General features: G+C 42.4%; 1 protein-coding gene across 1 annotated transcript in view; it reads right to left on the reverse strand.

The window, feature by feature from the left end:
* thoc5 (THO complex 5) overlaps positions 1 to 17,666 on the reverse strand; it is a 91,581-nt gene that overhangs the window by 20,220 nt on the left and 53,695 nt on the right. The window contains 1 exon segment of the mRNA XM_071673722.1: positions 2,184 to 2,299. Within this exon segment, the coding sequence (XP_071529823.1) occupies positions 2,184 to 2,299 (116 nt within the window).

Here is a 17,666-nt window from a genome sequence, read left to right on the forward strand (position 1 = left end):
ATCCATGCAACACCATCAGGACTGGTATACCTTCAAGCATGCCCCTAAGCACTCCCAAGACCTTTGCCCCCTCATCCAACCAATGACTCATTTCAACTCTCATAGTTCCATTCACTGCTATGTCCACTCCTAGGCATCTAAAACACTTCACTTCCTCAAGTTTTCTCCATTCAAACTCACACCCCAACTAACAAATCTCTCTCCACTGCTAAACCTAACAACCTTGCTTTTATTCAAATTTACTCTCACCTTTCTTCTTTTACACACTCTCCTATTCTCAGACACCAGTTTCTGCTGTGTCTATTTTGAGTATGCCACCAGTGTCTTGTCATAAGTAAACAAATGACTCACTCAGGCAATGCGCACCCCCAACAAACTGCATACCTGCCCCTCAGCATTCACCTACCTTTAACATGGAATGCCTATATCTCTCGTCACTCTTCCCTACAGCCTTAGTTGCTTTTTTCAACACTGGTTTATGCCCCTCTTTTAATCACTTCAATAATCCCAGCTTGTTGCAACAATGCTTTACTTGCTTTTTATTTCTGTTAATGCCATTTTCCCTTCTTTACTTCAACATACTATTCCTCTCCTGTTACAGAATTCCTCTAATGTATTCAAAATGCCACCTTATGAACATTCCTTTCTTCCACATCCAGAGATTTCGTAACTTGATTCAGTGTCCCTTGGTACAAATTTACCTTCTCACTCAGCCTATGACTATTGATAATATCCTCTACAAAGCTTGCTCCCTAACTTTTCTTACACCAGTCATGTAGTACTCTTGAAGTGCTATGGTATATGGCATCTTATTTTCTGTTGGGGATGAGAGAGCTTGGGAAGTGAGTCAGTTGTTGTTCGCTGATGATACAGTGCTGGTGGCTGATTCATGTGAGAAACTGCAGAAGCTGGTGACTGAGTTTGGTAAAGTGTGTGGAAGAAGAAAGTTAAGAGTAAATGTGAATAAGAGCAAGGTTATTAGGTACAGTAGGGTTGAGGGTCAAGTCAATTGGGAGGTGAGTTTGAATGGAGAAAAACTGGAGGAAGTGAAGTGTTTTAGATATCTGGGAGTGGATCTGGCAGCAGATGGAACCATGGAAGCGGAAGTGGATCATAGGGTGGGGGAGGGGGCGAAAATTCTGGGGGCCTTGAAGAATGTGTGGAAATCGAGAACATTATCTCGGAAAGTAAAAATGGGTATGTTTGAAGGAATAGTGGTTCCAACAATGTTGTATGGTTGCGAGGCGTGGGCTATGGATAGAGTTGTGCGCAGGAGGATGGATGTGCTGGAAATGACATGTTTGAGGACAATGTGTGGTGTGAGGTGGTTTGATCGAGTGAGTAACGTAAGGGTAAGAGAGATGTGTGGAAATAAAAAGAGCGTGGTTGAGAGAGCAGAAGAGGGTGTTTTGAAGTGGTTTGGGCACATGGAGAGAATGAGTGAGGAAAGACTGACCAAGAGGATATATGTGTCGGAGGTGGAGGGAACGAGGAGAAGAGGGAGACCAAATTGGAGGTGGAAAGATGGAGTGAAAAAGATTTTGTGTGATCGGGGCCTGAACATGCAGGAGGGTGAAAGGAGGGCAAGGAATAGAGTGAATTGGAGCGATGTGGTATACCGGGGTTGACGTGCTGTCAGTGGATTGAATCAAGGCATGTGAAGCGTCTGGGGTAAACCATGGAAAGCTGTGTAGGTATGTATATTTGCGTGTGTGGACGTATGTATATACATGTGTATGGGGGGGGGTTGGGCCATTTCTTTCGTCTGTTTCCTTGCGCTACCTCGCAAACGCGGGAGACAGCGACAAAGTATAAAAAAAAAAGAAAAAAAAAAAAATTTCTTTTTCATACTTGCTCACTTTTCCAGCCTTTAGGTAACATCAGGAACAGATGACTGCACCAGTGAGGAAAAATCCTCTCATGGCTCCTCCTAGTGTTTCTTACTTAGAAAGTTGATACAAGAGAGGAGGATTTCAAACCCCTTGCTCCAATTCCTCTTAGCTGCCTTCTATGACATGTATGAAGTATGTGGGTAGTGTTCTTTCTCTTTCGATTCAATATATAATCGAATTGTAATCAATACAAATGAAAAAAATATTAATAAATCATGTGTTATATGAATAGAAATTGAAATAGTGATAAGATATGTTAGTACTCTAGCATCAGCTGAAGAAGACACAGACCCTAAGTTGTGGGTTGTTTGCAGCCTGGTAGTGACCCTCCCAGTGAAGAGACAGTGACACCACAGGAACAGTATTTGGATGGTCAGGAGAGACTGCCACCAAGGCTTCCAGACGAACTGTAAGATAAAACTTAAGTAAATAAAGAAAACAAGCTAAAAACTGGCAAGTTAGACTGACATGAATGCATCCTAGTACATATATACATGGTATCTAGTGATACAGAACTATTGTACTGTAAATGTGGCAACAAGCTGCTGTACTCAAGAGCATGTACCTTCAAAAAATCAATTTTGTAGAAAAATATTTATGGCCATTGTAATGCCACAGTTACATCTTCAGTACCTATGTAACACATTTGCAAGGTTTCAATCTACTCTGAAGACAGGTAACTGAGGATGATTACATATGTTTTTGGTAAGTGCAAGGTTTTCCAAATTAACAAGGTGGCATCAGTAACTTACCCTATGAGAAAATATCCTCATATTCCTCCTCCTATTTCTGAATTTAAAAACATATATTACTATACAGGAGAGAAGTGTTTCAGATATCTGGGAGTGGACCTGACAGCAAATGGAGCCATGGAAGCAGAAATGAGTCACAGAGTTGGGGAGAGGGTGAAGGTTCTGGAAGCGATGGAGAAAGAGTGGAAAAAAGAACAGTATCTTGAAAGGCATAAATGGGTGTGTTTGAAGGAGGTGTAGTTCCAATAATGATATATGGCTGCAAGGCATGGGCTATAGATAGGGTTGTGCAGAGGTGGGAGAATGTGTTGGAAATAAAGTGTTTGAGAGCAATATGAGGTGTGAGGTAGTTTGATCAAGTAAGTAATGAAAGGATAAGAGAGATGTGCAGCTGAGAGAACAGAAGGTGTGTTGAAATGGTTTGGACATATGGAAAGAATGAGTGAGGAAAGGTTGACAAAGAAGATATATGTGTCAGAAACTGAGGGAACAAGGACAACTGGGAGACCAGACTGGAGATGGAGAGACAGAGTGAAAAAGTTTTGACCAATCAGGGCCACGCTATTCAGGAGGGTAAATGGTGTGCACAGAACACAGTGAATTGCAACAATGTGGTATAATGGGGTCAACATGCCATCAATGGACTGAACCAAGGCATGTGAAACCTTTGGGGTAAACCACAGAAAGGTATTTTGGTCCTGGATGTGGATAGGGAACTATGGTTTTGATGCATTACACATGCCAGCTAGAGACTGAGTGTGATCAGATGTGGCCTTTCTCCATCTGTTTTCTGGCACTACCTCGCTAACTCAGGGTGTGGGGATCAGGTGTGGGGAAGAAGAGAATGTACATGTTACCTTTATTTCTTTTCATTCATGCATTATCTTTATTTCTTTTCATTCATGCATCTATGCTGTTTCCTGTGGGGCATGGTGGTGTTGGGAAAGGATGAAGGCAACCAAGTATGAACATATATGTGTATATATGCTGATAACCAAACGGAAAATGAAACACAATAAGTTTCCAAGTGCCCTTTCGTGTAATGATTATATCGTCAACAGAGAAACAAGAATATGATAGATGGGTTAGAACAATCGGTTGATATACAGAAAAAAGGTAAAAGTAAGAAGACATTGGTAAACAACAGTTTCTGGTTGGTGGTGTTCAGGTCTGGCACCATGCCAGATCATGTGCACCACTGTCAACTATTGTAAAGTGTATATGTATGTATGTACGTATGTGTAAATATGTATATCTATGTGTATATGCATATATTTACTTATCATTTATTATTATATTTAACTGCTGTTTCCCGTATCAGAGAGCTAGGACCAGGAAACAGACAAAGAGTGGCTCATCCACTCATATACACATATATTCATACATAAACTCCAATGCACGCACATATACATATATATCTTATTTATATTTATTCATTTTGCTTTGTCGCTGTCTCCCGCGTTAGCGAGGTAGCACAAGGAAACAGACGAAAGAATGGCCCAACCCAACCACACACACATGTACGTATATACACATCCACAAACGCAAATATACATACCTATACACCTCAACGTATACATATATATATACACACACAGACATATACATATATACACACGTACATAATTCATACTGTCTGCCTTTATTCATTCCCATCGCCACCCTGCCACATATGAAATGACAACCCCCTCCCCCTTCATGTGCATGAGGTAGCACTTGGAAAAGACAACAAAGGCCACATTCACTCACATTCAGCCTCTAGCTGTCATGTAATAATGCACCGAAACCACAGCTCCCTTTCCACATAGAGGCCCCACAGAACTTTCCATGGTTTACCCTAGACACTTCACATGCCCTGGTTGAATCCATTGACAGCATGTCGACCCCGGTATACCACATCGTTCCAATTCACTCTATTCCTTGCACGCCTTTCACGCTCCTGTATATTCAGGCCCCGATCACGCAAAATCTTTTTCACTCCATCTTTCCACCTCCAATTTGGTCTCCCACTCCTCCTTGTTCCCTCCACCTCTGACACATATATCCTCTTGGTCAATCTTTCCTCACTCATTCTCTCCATGTGACCAAACCATTTCAAAACACCCTCTTCTGCTCTCTCAACCACACTCTTTTTATTACCACACATCTCTCTTACCCTATTATTACTTACTCGATCAAACCATCTCACACCACATATTGTCCTCAAACATCTCATTTCCAGCACATCCACCCTCCTCCGCACAACTCTATCCATAGCCCACGCCTCGCAACCATATAACATTGCTGGAACCACTATTCCTTCAAACATACCCATTTATATTTTCCGAGATACTGTTCTCGACTTACACACATTCTTCAACGCTCCCAGAACTTTTGCCCCCTCCCCCACCCTATGATCACTTCCGCTTCCATGGTTCCATCCGCTGCCAAATCCACTTCCAGATATCTAAAACACTTCACTTCCTCCAGTTTTTCTCCATTCAAACTTATCTCCCAATTGACTAGACCCTCAACCCTACTGTACCTAATAACCTTGCTCTTATTCACATTTACTCTCAGCTTTCTTCTTTCACACACTTTACCACACTCAGCCACCAGCTTCTGCAGTTTCTCACATGAATCATCCACCAGCGCTGTATCATCAGCGAACAACAACTGACTCACTTCCCAAGCTCTCTCATCCCCAACAGACTTCATACTTGCCCCTCTTTCCAAAACTCTTGCATTCACCTCCCTAACAACCCCATCCATAAATACATTAAACAACCATGGAGACATCACACTCCCCTGCCACAAACCTACATTCACTGAGAACCAATCACTTTCCTCTCTTCCTACATGCACACATGCCTTACATCCTCGATAAAAACTTTTCACTGCTTCTAACAACTTGCCTCCCACACCATATATTCTTAATACCTTCCACAGAGCATCTCTATCAACTCTATCATATGCCTTCTCCAGATCCATAAATGCTACATACAAATCCATTTGCTTTTCTAAGTATTTCTCACATACATTCTTCAAAGTTAAGAAGAAAGTTAAGAGTAAATGTGAATAAGAGCAAGGTTATTAGGTACAGTAGGGTTGAGGGTCAAGTCAATTGGGAGGTGAGTTTGAATGGAGAAAAACTGGAGGAAGTAAAGTGTTTTCGATATCTGGGAGTGGATCTGGCAGCGGATGGAACCATGGAAGCGGAAGTGGATCATAGGGTGGGGGAGGGGGCGAAAATTCTGGGAGCCTTGAAGAATGTGTGGAAGTCGAGAACAGTATCTCGAAAAGCAAAAATGGGTATGTTTGAAGGAATAGTGGTTCCAACAATGTTGTATGGTTGCGAGGCGTGGGCTATGGATAGAGTTGTGCGCAGGAGGATGGATGTGCTGGAAATGAGATGTTTGAGGACAATGTGTGGTGTGAGGTGGTTTGATCGAGTAAGTAACGTAAGGGTAAGAGAGATGTGTGGAAATAAAAAGAGCGTGGTTGAGAGAGCAGAAGAGGGTGTTTTGAAATGGTTTGGGCACATGGAGAGAATGAGTGAGGAAAGAATGACCAAGAGGATATATGTGTCGGAGGTGGAGGGAACGAGGAGAAGAGGGAGACCAAATTGGAGGTGGAAAGATGGAGTGAAAAAGATTTTGTGTGATCGGGGCCTGAACATGCAGGAGGGTGAAAGGAGGGCAAGGAATAGAGTGAATTGGAGCGATGTGGTATACCGGGGTTGACGTGCTGTCAGTGGATTAAATCAAGGCATGTGAAGCGTCTGGGGTAAACCATGGAAAGCTGTGTAGGTATGTATATTTGCGTGTGTGGACGTATGTATATACATGTGTATGGGGGTGGGTTGGGCCATTTCTTTCGTCTGTTTCCTTGCGCTACCTCGCAAACGCGGGAGACAGCGGCAAAAAAAAAAAAAAAAAAAAAATTCTTCAAAGCAAACACCTGATCCACACATCCTCCTCCACTTCTGAAACCACACTGCTCTTCCCCAATCTGATATTCTGTACATGCCTCTTCACCCTCTCAATCAATACCCTCCCATATAATTTCCCAGGAATACTCAACAAACTTATACCACTGTAATTTGAGCATTCACTCTTATCCCCTTTGCCTTTGTACAATGGTACTATGCAAGCATTCCACCAATCCTCAGCCACCTCACCATGAGACATACATACATTAAATAACCTTACTAACCAGTCAACAATACAGTCACCCCCTTTTTCAATAAATTCTACTGCAATACCATCCAGACCCGCTGCCTTGCCGGCTTTCATCTTCCGCAAAGCTTTTACTATATCTTCTCTGTTTACCAAATCATTTTTACCTAACCCTCTCACTTTGCACACCACCTCAATCAAAACACCCTACATCTGCCACTCTATCATCAAACACATTCAACAAACCTTCAAAATACTCACTCCATCTCCTTCTCACATCACCACTACTTGTTATCACCTCCCCATTAGCCCCCTTCACTAAAGTTCCAATTTGTTCCCTTGTCTTACGCACTTTACTCACCTCCTTCCAAAGTATTTATTATTATTCTATTTTGCTTTGTCGCTGTCTCCCGTATTAGCAAGGTAGCGCAAGGAAACAGACGAAAGAATGGCCCAACCCACCCACATATACACGTATATATATACACATCCACACACGCAAATATACATACCTATACATCTCAATGTACACATATATATACAACACAGACATATACATATACACACATGTACATAATTCATACTGTCTGCCTTTATTTATTCCCATTGCCACCTCGCCACACATTCAATAACAACTCCCTCCCCCCTCATGTGTGCTAGGTAGTGCTAGGAAAAGACAACAAAGGCCACATTCGTTCACACTCAGTCTCTAGCTGTCATGTAATAATGCACCGAAACCACAGCTCCCTTTCCACATCCAGGCCCCACAGAACTTTCCATGGTTTACCCCACACGCTTCACATGCCCTGGTTGAATCCATTGACAGCATGTCGACCCCGGTATACCACATCGTTCCAATTCGCTCTATTCCTTGCACGCCTTTCACCCTCCTGCATGTTCAGGCCCTGATCACTCAAAATCTTTTTCACTCCATCTTTCCACCTCTAATTTGGTCTCCCACTTCTCCTCGTTCCCTCCACCTCTGACACATATATCCTCTTGGTCAATCTTTCCTCACTCATTCTCTCCATGTGACCAAACCATTTCAAAACACCCTCTTCTGCTCTCTCAACCACACTCATTTTTTTTCCACACATCTCTCTTATCCTTACATTACTTACTCGATCAAACCACCTCACACCACATATTGTCCTCAAACATCTCATTTCCAGCACATCCACCCTCATGCGCACAACTCTATCCATAGCCCACGCCTCGCAACCATACAACATTGTTGGAACCACTATTCCTTCAAACATACCCATTTTTGCTTTCCGAGATAATGTTCTCGACTTCCACATATTCTTCAACGTTCCCAGAACTTTCGCCCCCTCCCCTACCCTATGATTCACTTCCGCTTCCATGGTTCCATCCGCTGCCAGATCCACTCCCAGATATCTAAAACACTTCACTTCCTCCAGTTTTTCTCCATTCAAACTTACCTCCCAATTGACTTGACCCTCAACCCTACTGTACCTAATAACCTTGCTCTTATTCACATTTACTCTTAACTTTCTTCTTTCACACACTTTACCAAACTTAGTCACCAGCTTCTGCAGTTTCTCACATGAATCAGCCACCAGCGCTGTATCATCAGCGAACAACAACTGACTCACTTCCCAAGCTCTCTCATCCACAACAGACTTCATACTTGCCCCTCTTTCCAAAACTCTTGCATTCACCTCCCTAACAACCCCATCCATAAACAAATTAAACAACCATGGAGACATCACACACCCCTGCCGCAAACCTACATTCACTGAGAACCAATCACTTTCCTCTCTTCCTACACGTACACATGCCTTACATCCTCAATAAAAACTTTTCACTGCTTCTAACAACTCGCTTCCCACACCATATATTCTTAATACCTTCCACAGAGCATCTCTATCAACTCTATCATATGCCTTCTCCAGATCCATAAATGCCACATACAAATCCATTTACTTTTCTAAGTATTTCTCACATACATTCTTCAAAGCAAACACCTGATCCACACATCCTCTACCACTTCTGAAACCACACTGCTCTTCCCCAATCTGATGCTCTGTACATGCCTTCACCCTCTCAATCAATACCCTCCATATAATTTACCAGGAATACTCAACAAACTTATACCTCTGAAATTTGAGCACTCACTCTTATCCCCTTTGCCTTTGTACAATGGCACTATGCACGCATTCCGCCAATCCTCAGGCACCTCACCATGAGTCATACATACATTAAATAACCTTACCAACCAGTCAATAATACAGTCACCCCCTTTTTTAATAAATTCCACTGCAATACCATCCAAACCTGCTGCCTTGCCGGCTTTCATCTTCCGCAAAGCTTTTACTACCTCTTCTCAGTTTACCAAATCATTTTCCCTAACCCTCTCACTTTGCACACCACCTCGACCAAAACACCCTATATCTGCCACTCTATCATCAAACACATTCAACAAACCTTCAAAATACTCACTCCATCTCCTTCTCACATCATCAACACTTGTTATCACCTCCCCATTTACGCCCTTCACTAAAGTTCCCATTTGCTCCCTTGTCTTACGCACTTTATTTACCTCCTTCCAGAACATCTTTTTATTCTTCCTAAAATTTAATGATACTCTCTCACCCCAACTCTCATTTGCCCTCTTTTTCACCTCTTGCACCTTTCTCTTGACCTCCTGTCTCTTTCTTTTATACATCTCCCACTCAATTGCATTTTTTCCCTGCAAAAAGCGTCCAAATATATATATATATATATATATATATATATATATATATATATATATATATATATATATATATATATATATATATATATATATATATAAATTTGTTTATGGATGGGGTTGTTAGGGAGGTGAATGCAAGAGTTTTGGAAAGAGGGGCAAGTATGAAGTCTGTTGGGGATGAGTGAGCTTGGGAAGTGAGTCAGTTGTTGTTCGCTGATGATACAGCGCTGGTGGCTGATTCATGTGAGAAACTGCAGAAGCTGGTGACTGAGTTTGGTAAAGTGTGTGAAAGAAGAAAGTTAAGAGTAAATGTGAATAAGAGCAAGGTAATTAGGTACAGTAGGGTTGAGGGTCAAGTCAATTGGGAGGTGAGTTTGAATGGAGAAAAACTGGAGGAAGTGAAGTGTTTTAGATATCTGGGAGTGGATCTGGCAGCGGATGGAACCATGGAAGAGGAAGTGGATCATAGGGTGGGGGAGGGGGCGAAAATTCTGGGAGCCTTGAAGAATGTGTGGAAGTCGAGAACATTATCTCGGAAAGCAAAAATGGGTATGTTTGAAGGAATAGTGGTTCCAACAATGTTGTATGGTTGCGAGGCGTGGGCTATGGATAGAGTTGTGCGCAGGAGGATGGATGTGCTGGAAATGAGATGTTTGAGGACAATGTGTGGTGTGAGGTGGTTTGATCGAGTAAGTAACGTAAGGGTAAGAGAGATGTGTGGAAATAAAAAGAGCGTGGTTGAGAGAGCAGAAGAGGGTGTTTTGAAATGGTTTGGGCACATGGAGAGAATGAGTGAGGAAAGATTGACCAAGAGGATATATGTGTCAGAAACTGAGGGAACAAGGAGAACTGGGAGACCAGACTGGAGATGGAGAGACAGAGTGAAAAAGTTTTGACCAATCAGGGCCACGCTATTCAGGAGGGTTAATGGTGTGCACAGAACACAGTGAATTGCAACAATGTGGTAATAATGGGGTCAACATGCCATCAATGGACTGAACCAAGGGCATGTGAAACCTTTGGGGTAAACCACAGAAAGGTATTTTGGTCCTGGATGTGGATAGGGAACTATGTTTTGAGGGCATTACACATGCCAGCTAGAGACTGAGTGTGATCAGATGTGGCCTTTCTCCATCTTTTTTCTGGCACTACCTCGCTAACTCAGGGGGTGGGGATCAGGTGTGGGGAAGAAGAGAATGTACATGTTACCTTTATTTCTTTTCATTCATGCATTATCTTTATTTCTTTTTCATGCATCTATGCTGTTTCCTGTGGGGATGGTGGTTTTGGGGAAAAAGGGATGAAGCAACCAAGTATGAACATATTTGTGTATATATGCTGATAACAAACGGAAAATGAAACACAATAATTTCCAAGTCCCCTTTCGTGTAATGATTATATCGTCAACAGAGAAACAAGAATATGATAGATGGGTTAGAACAATCGGTTTTGATATACAGAAAAAAGGTAAAAGTAAGAAGACTTTGGGTAAACAACATTTCGGGTTTGGTGGTTTTCAGGTCTGGCCCATGCCAGATCATGTGCACCACTGTCAACTATTGTAAAGTGTATATGTATGTTGTACGTATGTGTAAATATGTATATCTATGTGTATATGCTATATTTACTTATCATTTATTATTATATTTAACTGCTGTTTCCCGTATCAGAGAGCTAGGACCGGGAAACAGACAAAGAGTGGTTTCACCACCAAATATTAAATATTCATACATAAACTCCAAGCACGCACATATACATATAAAATCTTATTTTATATTTATTCATTTTTCTTTGTCGCTGTCCCCGGGTTTGCGAGGTTAGCACAAGGAAACAGACGAAAGAATGGCCCAAAACCCAACCACACACACATGTACGTATAATACACATCCCACCCAAAACCCAAAAATACAACCTTACACCTCAACGTATACATATATATATACAAAACAGACATATACATATATACACCGTACATAATTCATACTGTCTGCCTTTATTCATTCCATCGCCACCCTGCCCCATAGAAATGACAACCCCCTCCCCTTCATGTGCATGAGGTGCACTTGGAAAGCAAAAAAGGCCACATTCACTCACATTCAGCCTCTAGCTGTCATGTAATAATGCACCGAAACCACAGCTCCCTTTCCACATAGAGGCCCCCCCAGAACTTTCCCTGGTTTACCCTAGACCTTCACATGCCGGTTGAATCCATTGACAGCATGTCGACCCCGGTATACCACATTTCCAATTCACTCTATTCCTTGACGCCTTCACGCTCCTGTATATTCAGGCCCGAAAAAAAAAAAAATTCACGCAAATTCTTTTTCACCCATTTTCCACCTCCAATTTGGTCCCCACTCCTCCTTGTTCCCCCCACTCTGACACATATATCCTCTTGGTCATCTTCCTCACTATTCTCTCCATGTGACCAAAACCCTTTCAAAAAAACCCTCTTCTGCTTTTTCAACCCCTCTTTTTATTACCACACATCTCTCTTACCCTTATTATTACTTACTCGATCAAACCAATCTCACACCACATATTGTCCTCAAACATCTCATTTCCAGCCATCCACCCTCCTCCGCACAACTCTTATCCATAGCCCACGCCTCGCAACCATATAACATTGCTGGACCACTATTCCTTCAAACATAAACCCCTTTATATTTTTCCGAGATACTGTTCTCGACTTCCCCACATTCTTCAACGCTCCCAGAACTTTTGCCCCCTCCCCCCCTATGATTCCCCTTTCCCCTTCCATGGTTCCATCCCCTGCCAAATCCACTTCCAGAATATCTAAAACACTTCACTCCTCCAGTTTTTCTCCATTCAAACTTATCTCCCAATTGACTAGACCTCAACCCTACTGTACTAATAACTTGCTCTTATTCACATTTACTCTCAGCTTTCTTCTTTCACACACTTTACCACACTCAGCCACCAGCTTCTGCAGTTTCTCACATGAATCAGCCACCAGCGCTGTATCATCAGCGAACAACAACTGACTCACTTCCCAAGCTCTCTCATCCCCAACAGACTTCATACTTGCCCCTCTTTCCAAAACTCTTGCATTCACCTCCCTAACAACCCCATCCATAAATACATTAAACAACCATGGAGACATCACACTCCCCTGCCACAAACCTACATTCACTGAGAACCAATCACTTTCCTCTCTTCCTACATGCACACATGCCTTACATCCTCGATAAAAACTTTTCACTGCTTCTAACAACTTGCCTCCCACACCATATATTCTTAATACCTTCCACAGAGCATCTCTATCAACTCTATCATATGCCTTCTCCAGATCCATAAATGCTACATACAAATCCATTTGCTTTTCTAAGTATTTCTCACATACATTCTTCAAAGTTAAGAAGAAAGTTAAGAGTAAATGTGAATAAGAGCAAGGTTATTAGGTACAGTAGGGTTGAGGGTCAAGTCAATTGGGAGGTGAGTTTGAATGGAGAAAAACTGGAGGAAGTAAAGTGTTTTCGATATCTGGGAGTGGATCTGGCAGCGGATGGAACCATGGAAGCGGAAGTGGATCATAGGGTGGGGGAGGGGGCGAAAATTCTGGGAGCCTTGAAGAATGTGTGGAAGTCGAGAACAGTATCTCGAAAAGCAAAAATGGGTATGTTTGAAGGAATAGTGGTTCCAACAATGTTGTATGGTTGCGAGGCGTGGGCTATGGATAGAGTTGTGCGCAGGAGGATGGATGTGCTGGAAATGAGATGTTTGAGGACAATGTGTGGTGTGAGGTGGTTTGATCGAGTAAGTAACGTAAGGGTAAGAGAGATGTGTGGAAATAAAAAGAGCGTGGTTGAGAGAGCAGAAGAGGGTGTTTTGAAATGGTTTGGGCACATGGAGAGAATGAGTGAGGAAAGATTGACCAAGAGGATATATGTGTCAGAGGTGGAGGGAACGAGGAGAAGAGGGAGACCAAATTGGAGGTGGAAAGATGGAGTGAAAAAGATTTTGTGTGATCGGGGCCTGAACATGCAGGAGGGTGAAAGGAGGGCAAGGAATAGAGTGAATTGGAGCGATGTGGTATACCGGGGTTGACGTGCTGTCAGTGGATTAAATCAAGGCATGTGAAGCGTCTGGGGTAAACCATGGAAAGCTGTGTAGGTATGTATATTTGCGTGTGTGGACGTATGTATATACATGTGTATGGGGGTGGGTTGGGCCATTTCTTTCGTCTGTTTCCTTGCGCTACCTCGCAAACGCGGGAGACAGCGGCAAAAAAAAAAAAAAAAAAAAAATTCTTCAAAGCAAACACCTGATCCACACATCCTCCTCCACTTCTGAAACCACACTGCTCTTCCCCAATCTGATATTCTGTACATGCCTTCACCCTCTCAATCAATACCCTCCCATATAATTTCCCAGGAATACTCAACAAACTTATACCACTGTAATTTGAGCATTCACTCTTATCCCCTTTGCCTTTGTACAATGGTACTATGCAAGCATTCCACCAATCCTCAGCCACCTCACCATGAGACATACATACATTAAATAACCTTACTAACCAGTCAACAATACAGTCACCCCCTTTTTCAATAAATTCTACTGCAATACCATCCAAACCCGCTGCCTTGCCGGCTTTCATCTTCCGCAAAGCTTTTACTATATCTTCTCTGTTTACCAAATCATTTTTACCTAACCCTCTCACTTTGCACACCACCTCAATCAAAACACCCTACATCTGCCACTCTATCATCAAACACATTCAACAAACCTTCAAAATACTCACTCCATCTCCTTCTCACATCACCACTACTTGTTATCACCTCCCCATTAGCCCCCTTCACTAAAGTTCCAATTTGTTCCCTTGTCTTACGCACTTTACTCACCTCCTTCCAAAGTATTTATTATTATTCTATTTTGCTTTGTTGCTGTCTCCCGTATTAGCAAGGTAGCACAAGGAAACAGACGAAAGAATGGCCCAACCCACCCACATATACATGTATATATATACACGTCCACACACGCAAATATACATACCTATACATCTCAATGTACACATATATATACAACACAGACATATACATATACACACATGTACATAATTCATACTGTCTGCCTTTATTTATTCCCATTGCCACCTCGCCACACATTCAATAACAACTCCCTCCCCCCTCATGTGTGCTAGGTAGTGCTAGGAAAAGACAACAAAGGCCACATTCGTTCACACTCAGTCTCTAGCTGTCATGTAATAATGCACCAAAACCACAGCTCCCTTTCCACATCCAGGCCCCACAGAACTTTCCATGGTTTACCCCACACGCTTCACATGCCCTGGTTGAATCCATTGACAGCATGTCGACCCCGGTATACCACATCGTTCCAATTCGCTCTATTCCTTGCACGCCTTTCACCCTCCTGCATGTTCAGGCCCCGATCACTCAAAATCTTTTTCACTCCATCTTTCCACCTCTAATTTGGTCTCCCACTTCTCCTCGTTCCCTCCACCTCTGACACATATATCCTCTTGGTCAATCTTTCCTCACTCATTCTCTCCATGTGACCAAACCATTTCAAAACACCCTCTTCTGCTCTCTCAACCACACTCATTTTTTTTCCACACATCTCTCTTATCCTTACATTACTTACTCGATCAAACCACCTCACACCACATATTGTCCTCAAACATCTCATTTCCAGCACATCCACCCTCATGCGCACAACTCTATCCATAGCCCACGCCTCGCAACCATACAACATTGTTGGAACCACTATTCCTTCAAACATACCCATTTTTGCTTTCCGAGATAATGTTCTCGACTTCCACATACTCTTCAACGTTCCCAGAACTTTCGCCCCCTCCCCTACCCTATGATTCACTTCCGCTTCCATGGTTCCATCCGCTGCCAGATCCACTCCCAGATATCTAAAACACTTTACTTCCTCCAGTTTTTCTCCATTCAAACTTACCTCCCAATTGACTTGACCCTCAACCCTACTGTACCTAATAACCTTGCTCTTATTCACATTTACTCTTAACTTTCTTCTTTCACACACTTTACCAAACTTAGTAACCAGCTTCTGCAGTTTCTCACATGAATCAGCCACCAGCGCTGTATCATCAGCGAACAACAACTGACTCACTTCCCAAGCTCTCTCATCCACAACAGACTTCATACTTGCCCCTCTTTCCAAAAACTCTTGCATTCACCTCCCTAACAACCCCATCCATAAACAAATTAAACAACCATGGAGACATCACACACCCCTGCCGCAAACCTACATTCACTGAGAACCAATCACTTTCCTCTCTTCCTACACGTACACATGCCTTACATCCTCAATAAAAACTTTTCACTGCTTCTAACAACTCGCTTCCCACACCATATATTCTTAATACCTTCCACAGAGCATCTCTATCAACTCTATCATATGCCTTCTCCAGATCCATAAATGCTACATACAAATCCATTTGCTTTTCTAAGTATTTCTCACATACATTCTTCAAAGCAAACACCTGATCCACACATCCTCTACCACTTCTGAAACCACACTGCTCTTCCCCAATCTGATGCTCTGTACATGCCTTCACCCTCTCAATCAATACCCTCCATATAATTTACCAGGAATACTCAACAAACTTATACCTCTGAAATTTGAGCACTCACTCTTATCCCCTTTGCCTTTGTACAATGGCACTATGCACGCATTCCGCCAATCCTCAGGCACCTCACCATGAGTCATACATACATTAGATAACCTTACCAACCAGTCAATAATACAGTCACCCCCTTTTTTAATAAATTCCACCGCAATACCATCCAAACCTGCTGCCTTGCCGGCTTTCATCTTCCGCAAAGCTTTTACTACCTCTTCTCTGTTTACCAAATCATTTTCCCTAATCCTCTCACTTTGCACACCACCTCGACCAAAACACCCTATATCTGCCACTCTATCATCAAACACATTCAACAAACCTTCAAAATACTCACTCCATCTCCTTCTCACATCATCAACACTTGTTATCACCTCCCCATTTACGCCCTTCACTAAAGTTCCCATTTGCTCCCTTGTCTTACGCACTTTATTTACCTCCTTCCAGAACATCTTTTTATTCTCCCTAAAATTTAATGATACTCTCTCGCCCCAACTCTCATTTGCCCTCTTTTTCACCTCTTGCACCTTTCTCTTGACCTCCTGTCTCTTTCTTTTATACATCTCCCACTCAATTGCATTTTTTCCCTGCAAAAAGCGTCCAAATATATATATATATATATATATATATATATATATATATATATATATATATATATATACATATATATATATATATATATATATATATATATATATATATAAAATTTGTTTATGGATGGGGTTGTTAGGGAGGTGAATGCAAGAGTTTTGGAAAGAGGGGCAAGTATGAAGTCTGTTGGGGATGAGTGAGCTTGGGAAGTGAGTCAGTTGTTGTTCGCTGATGATACAGCGCTGGTGGCTGATTCATGTGAGAAACTGCAGAAGCTGGTGACTGAGTTTGGTAAAGTGTGTGAAAGAAGAAAGTTAAGAGTAAATGTGAATAAGAGCAAGGTTATTAGGTACAGTAGGGTTGAGGGTCAAGTCAATTGGGAGGTGAGTTTGAATGGAGAAAAACTGGAGGAAGTGAAGTGTTTTAGATATCTGGGAGTGGATCTGGCAGCGGATGGAACCATGGAAGCGGAAGTGGATCATAGGGTGGGGGAGGGGGCGAAAATTCTGGGAGCCTTGAAGAATGTGTGGAAGTCGAGAACATTATCTCGGAAAGCAAAAATGGGTATGTTTGAAGGAATAGTGGTTCCAACAATGTTGTATGGTTGCGAGGCGTGGGCTATGGATAGAGTTGTGCGCAGGAGGATGGATGTGCTGGAAATGAGATGTTTGAGGACAATGTGTGGTGTGAGGTGGTTTGATCGAGTAAGTAACGTAAGGGTAAGAGAGATGTGTGGAAATAAAAAGAGCGTGGTTGAGAGAGCAGAAGAGGGGTTTTGAAATGGTTTGGGCACATGGAGAGAATGAGTGAGGAAAGATTGACCAAGAGATATATGTGGGCGGAGGTGGAGGGAACCCAGGAGAGAGGGAAAACCAAATTGGGGGGTGGAAAGATGGAGTGAAAAAGATTTTGTGTGATCGGGGCCTG

The sequence above is a fragment of the Panulirus ornatus genome, chromosome 19 (genome assembly GCF_036320965.1).
Source record: "Panulirus ornatus isolate Po-2019 chromosome 19, ASM3632096v1, whole genome shotgun sequence".
Taxonomy (NCBI): Eukaryota; Metazoa; Arthropoda; class Malacostraca; order Decapoda; family Palinuridae; genus Panulirus; species Panulirus ornatus.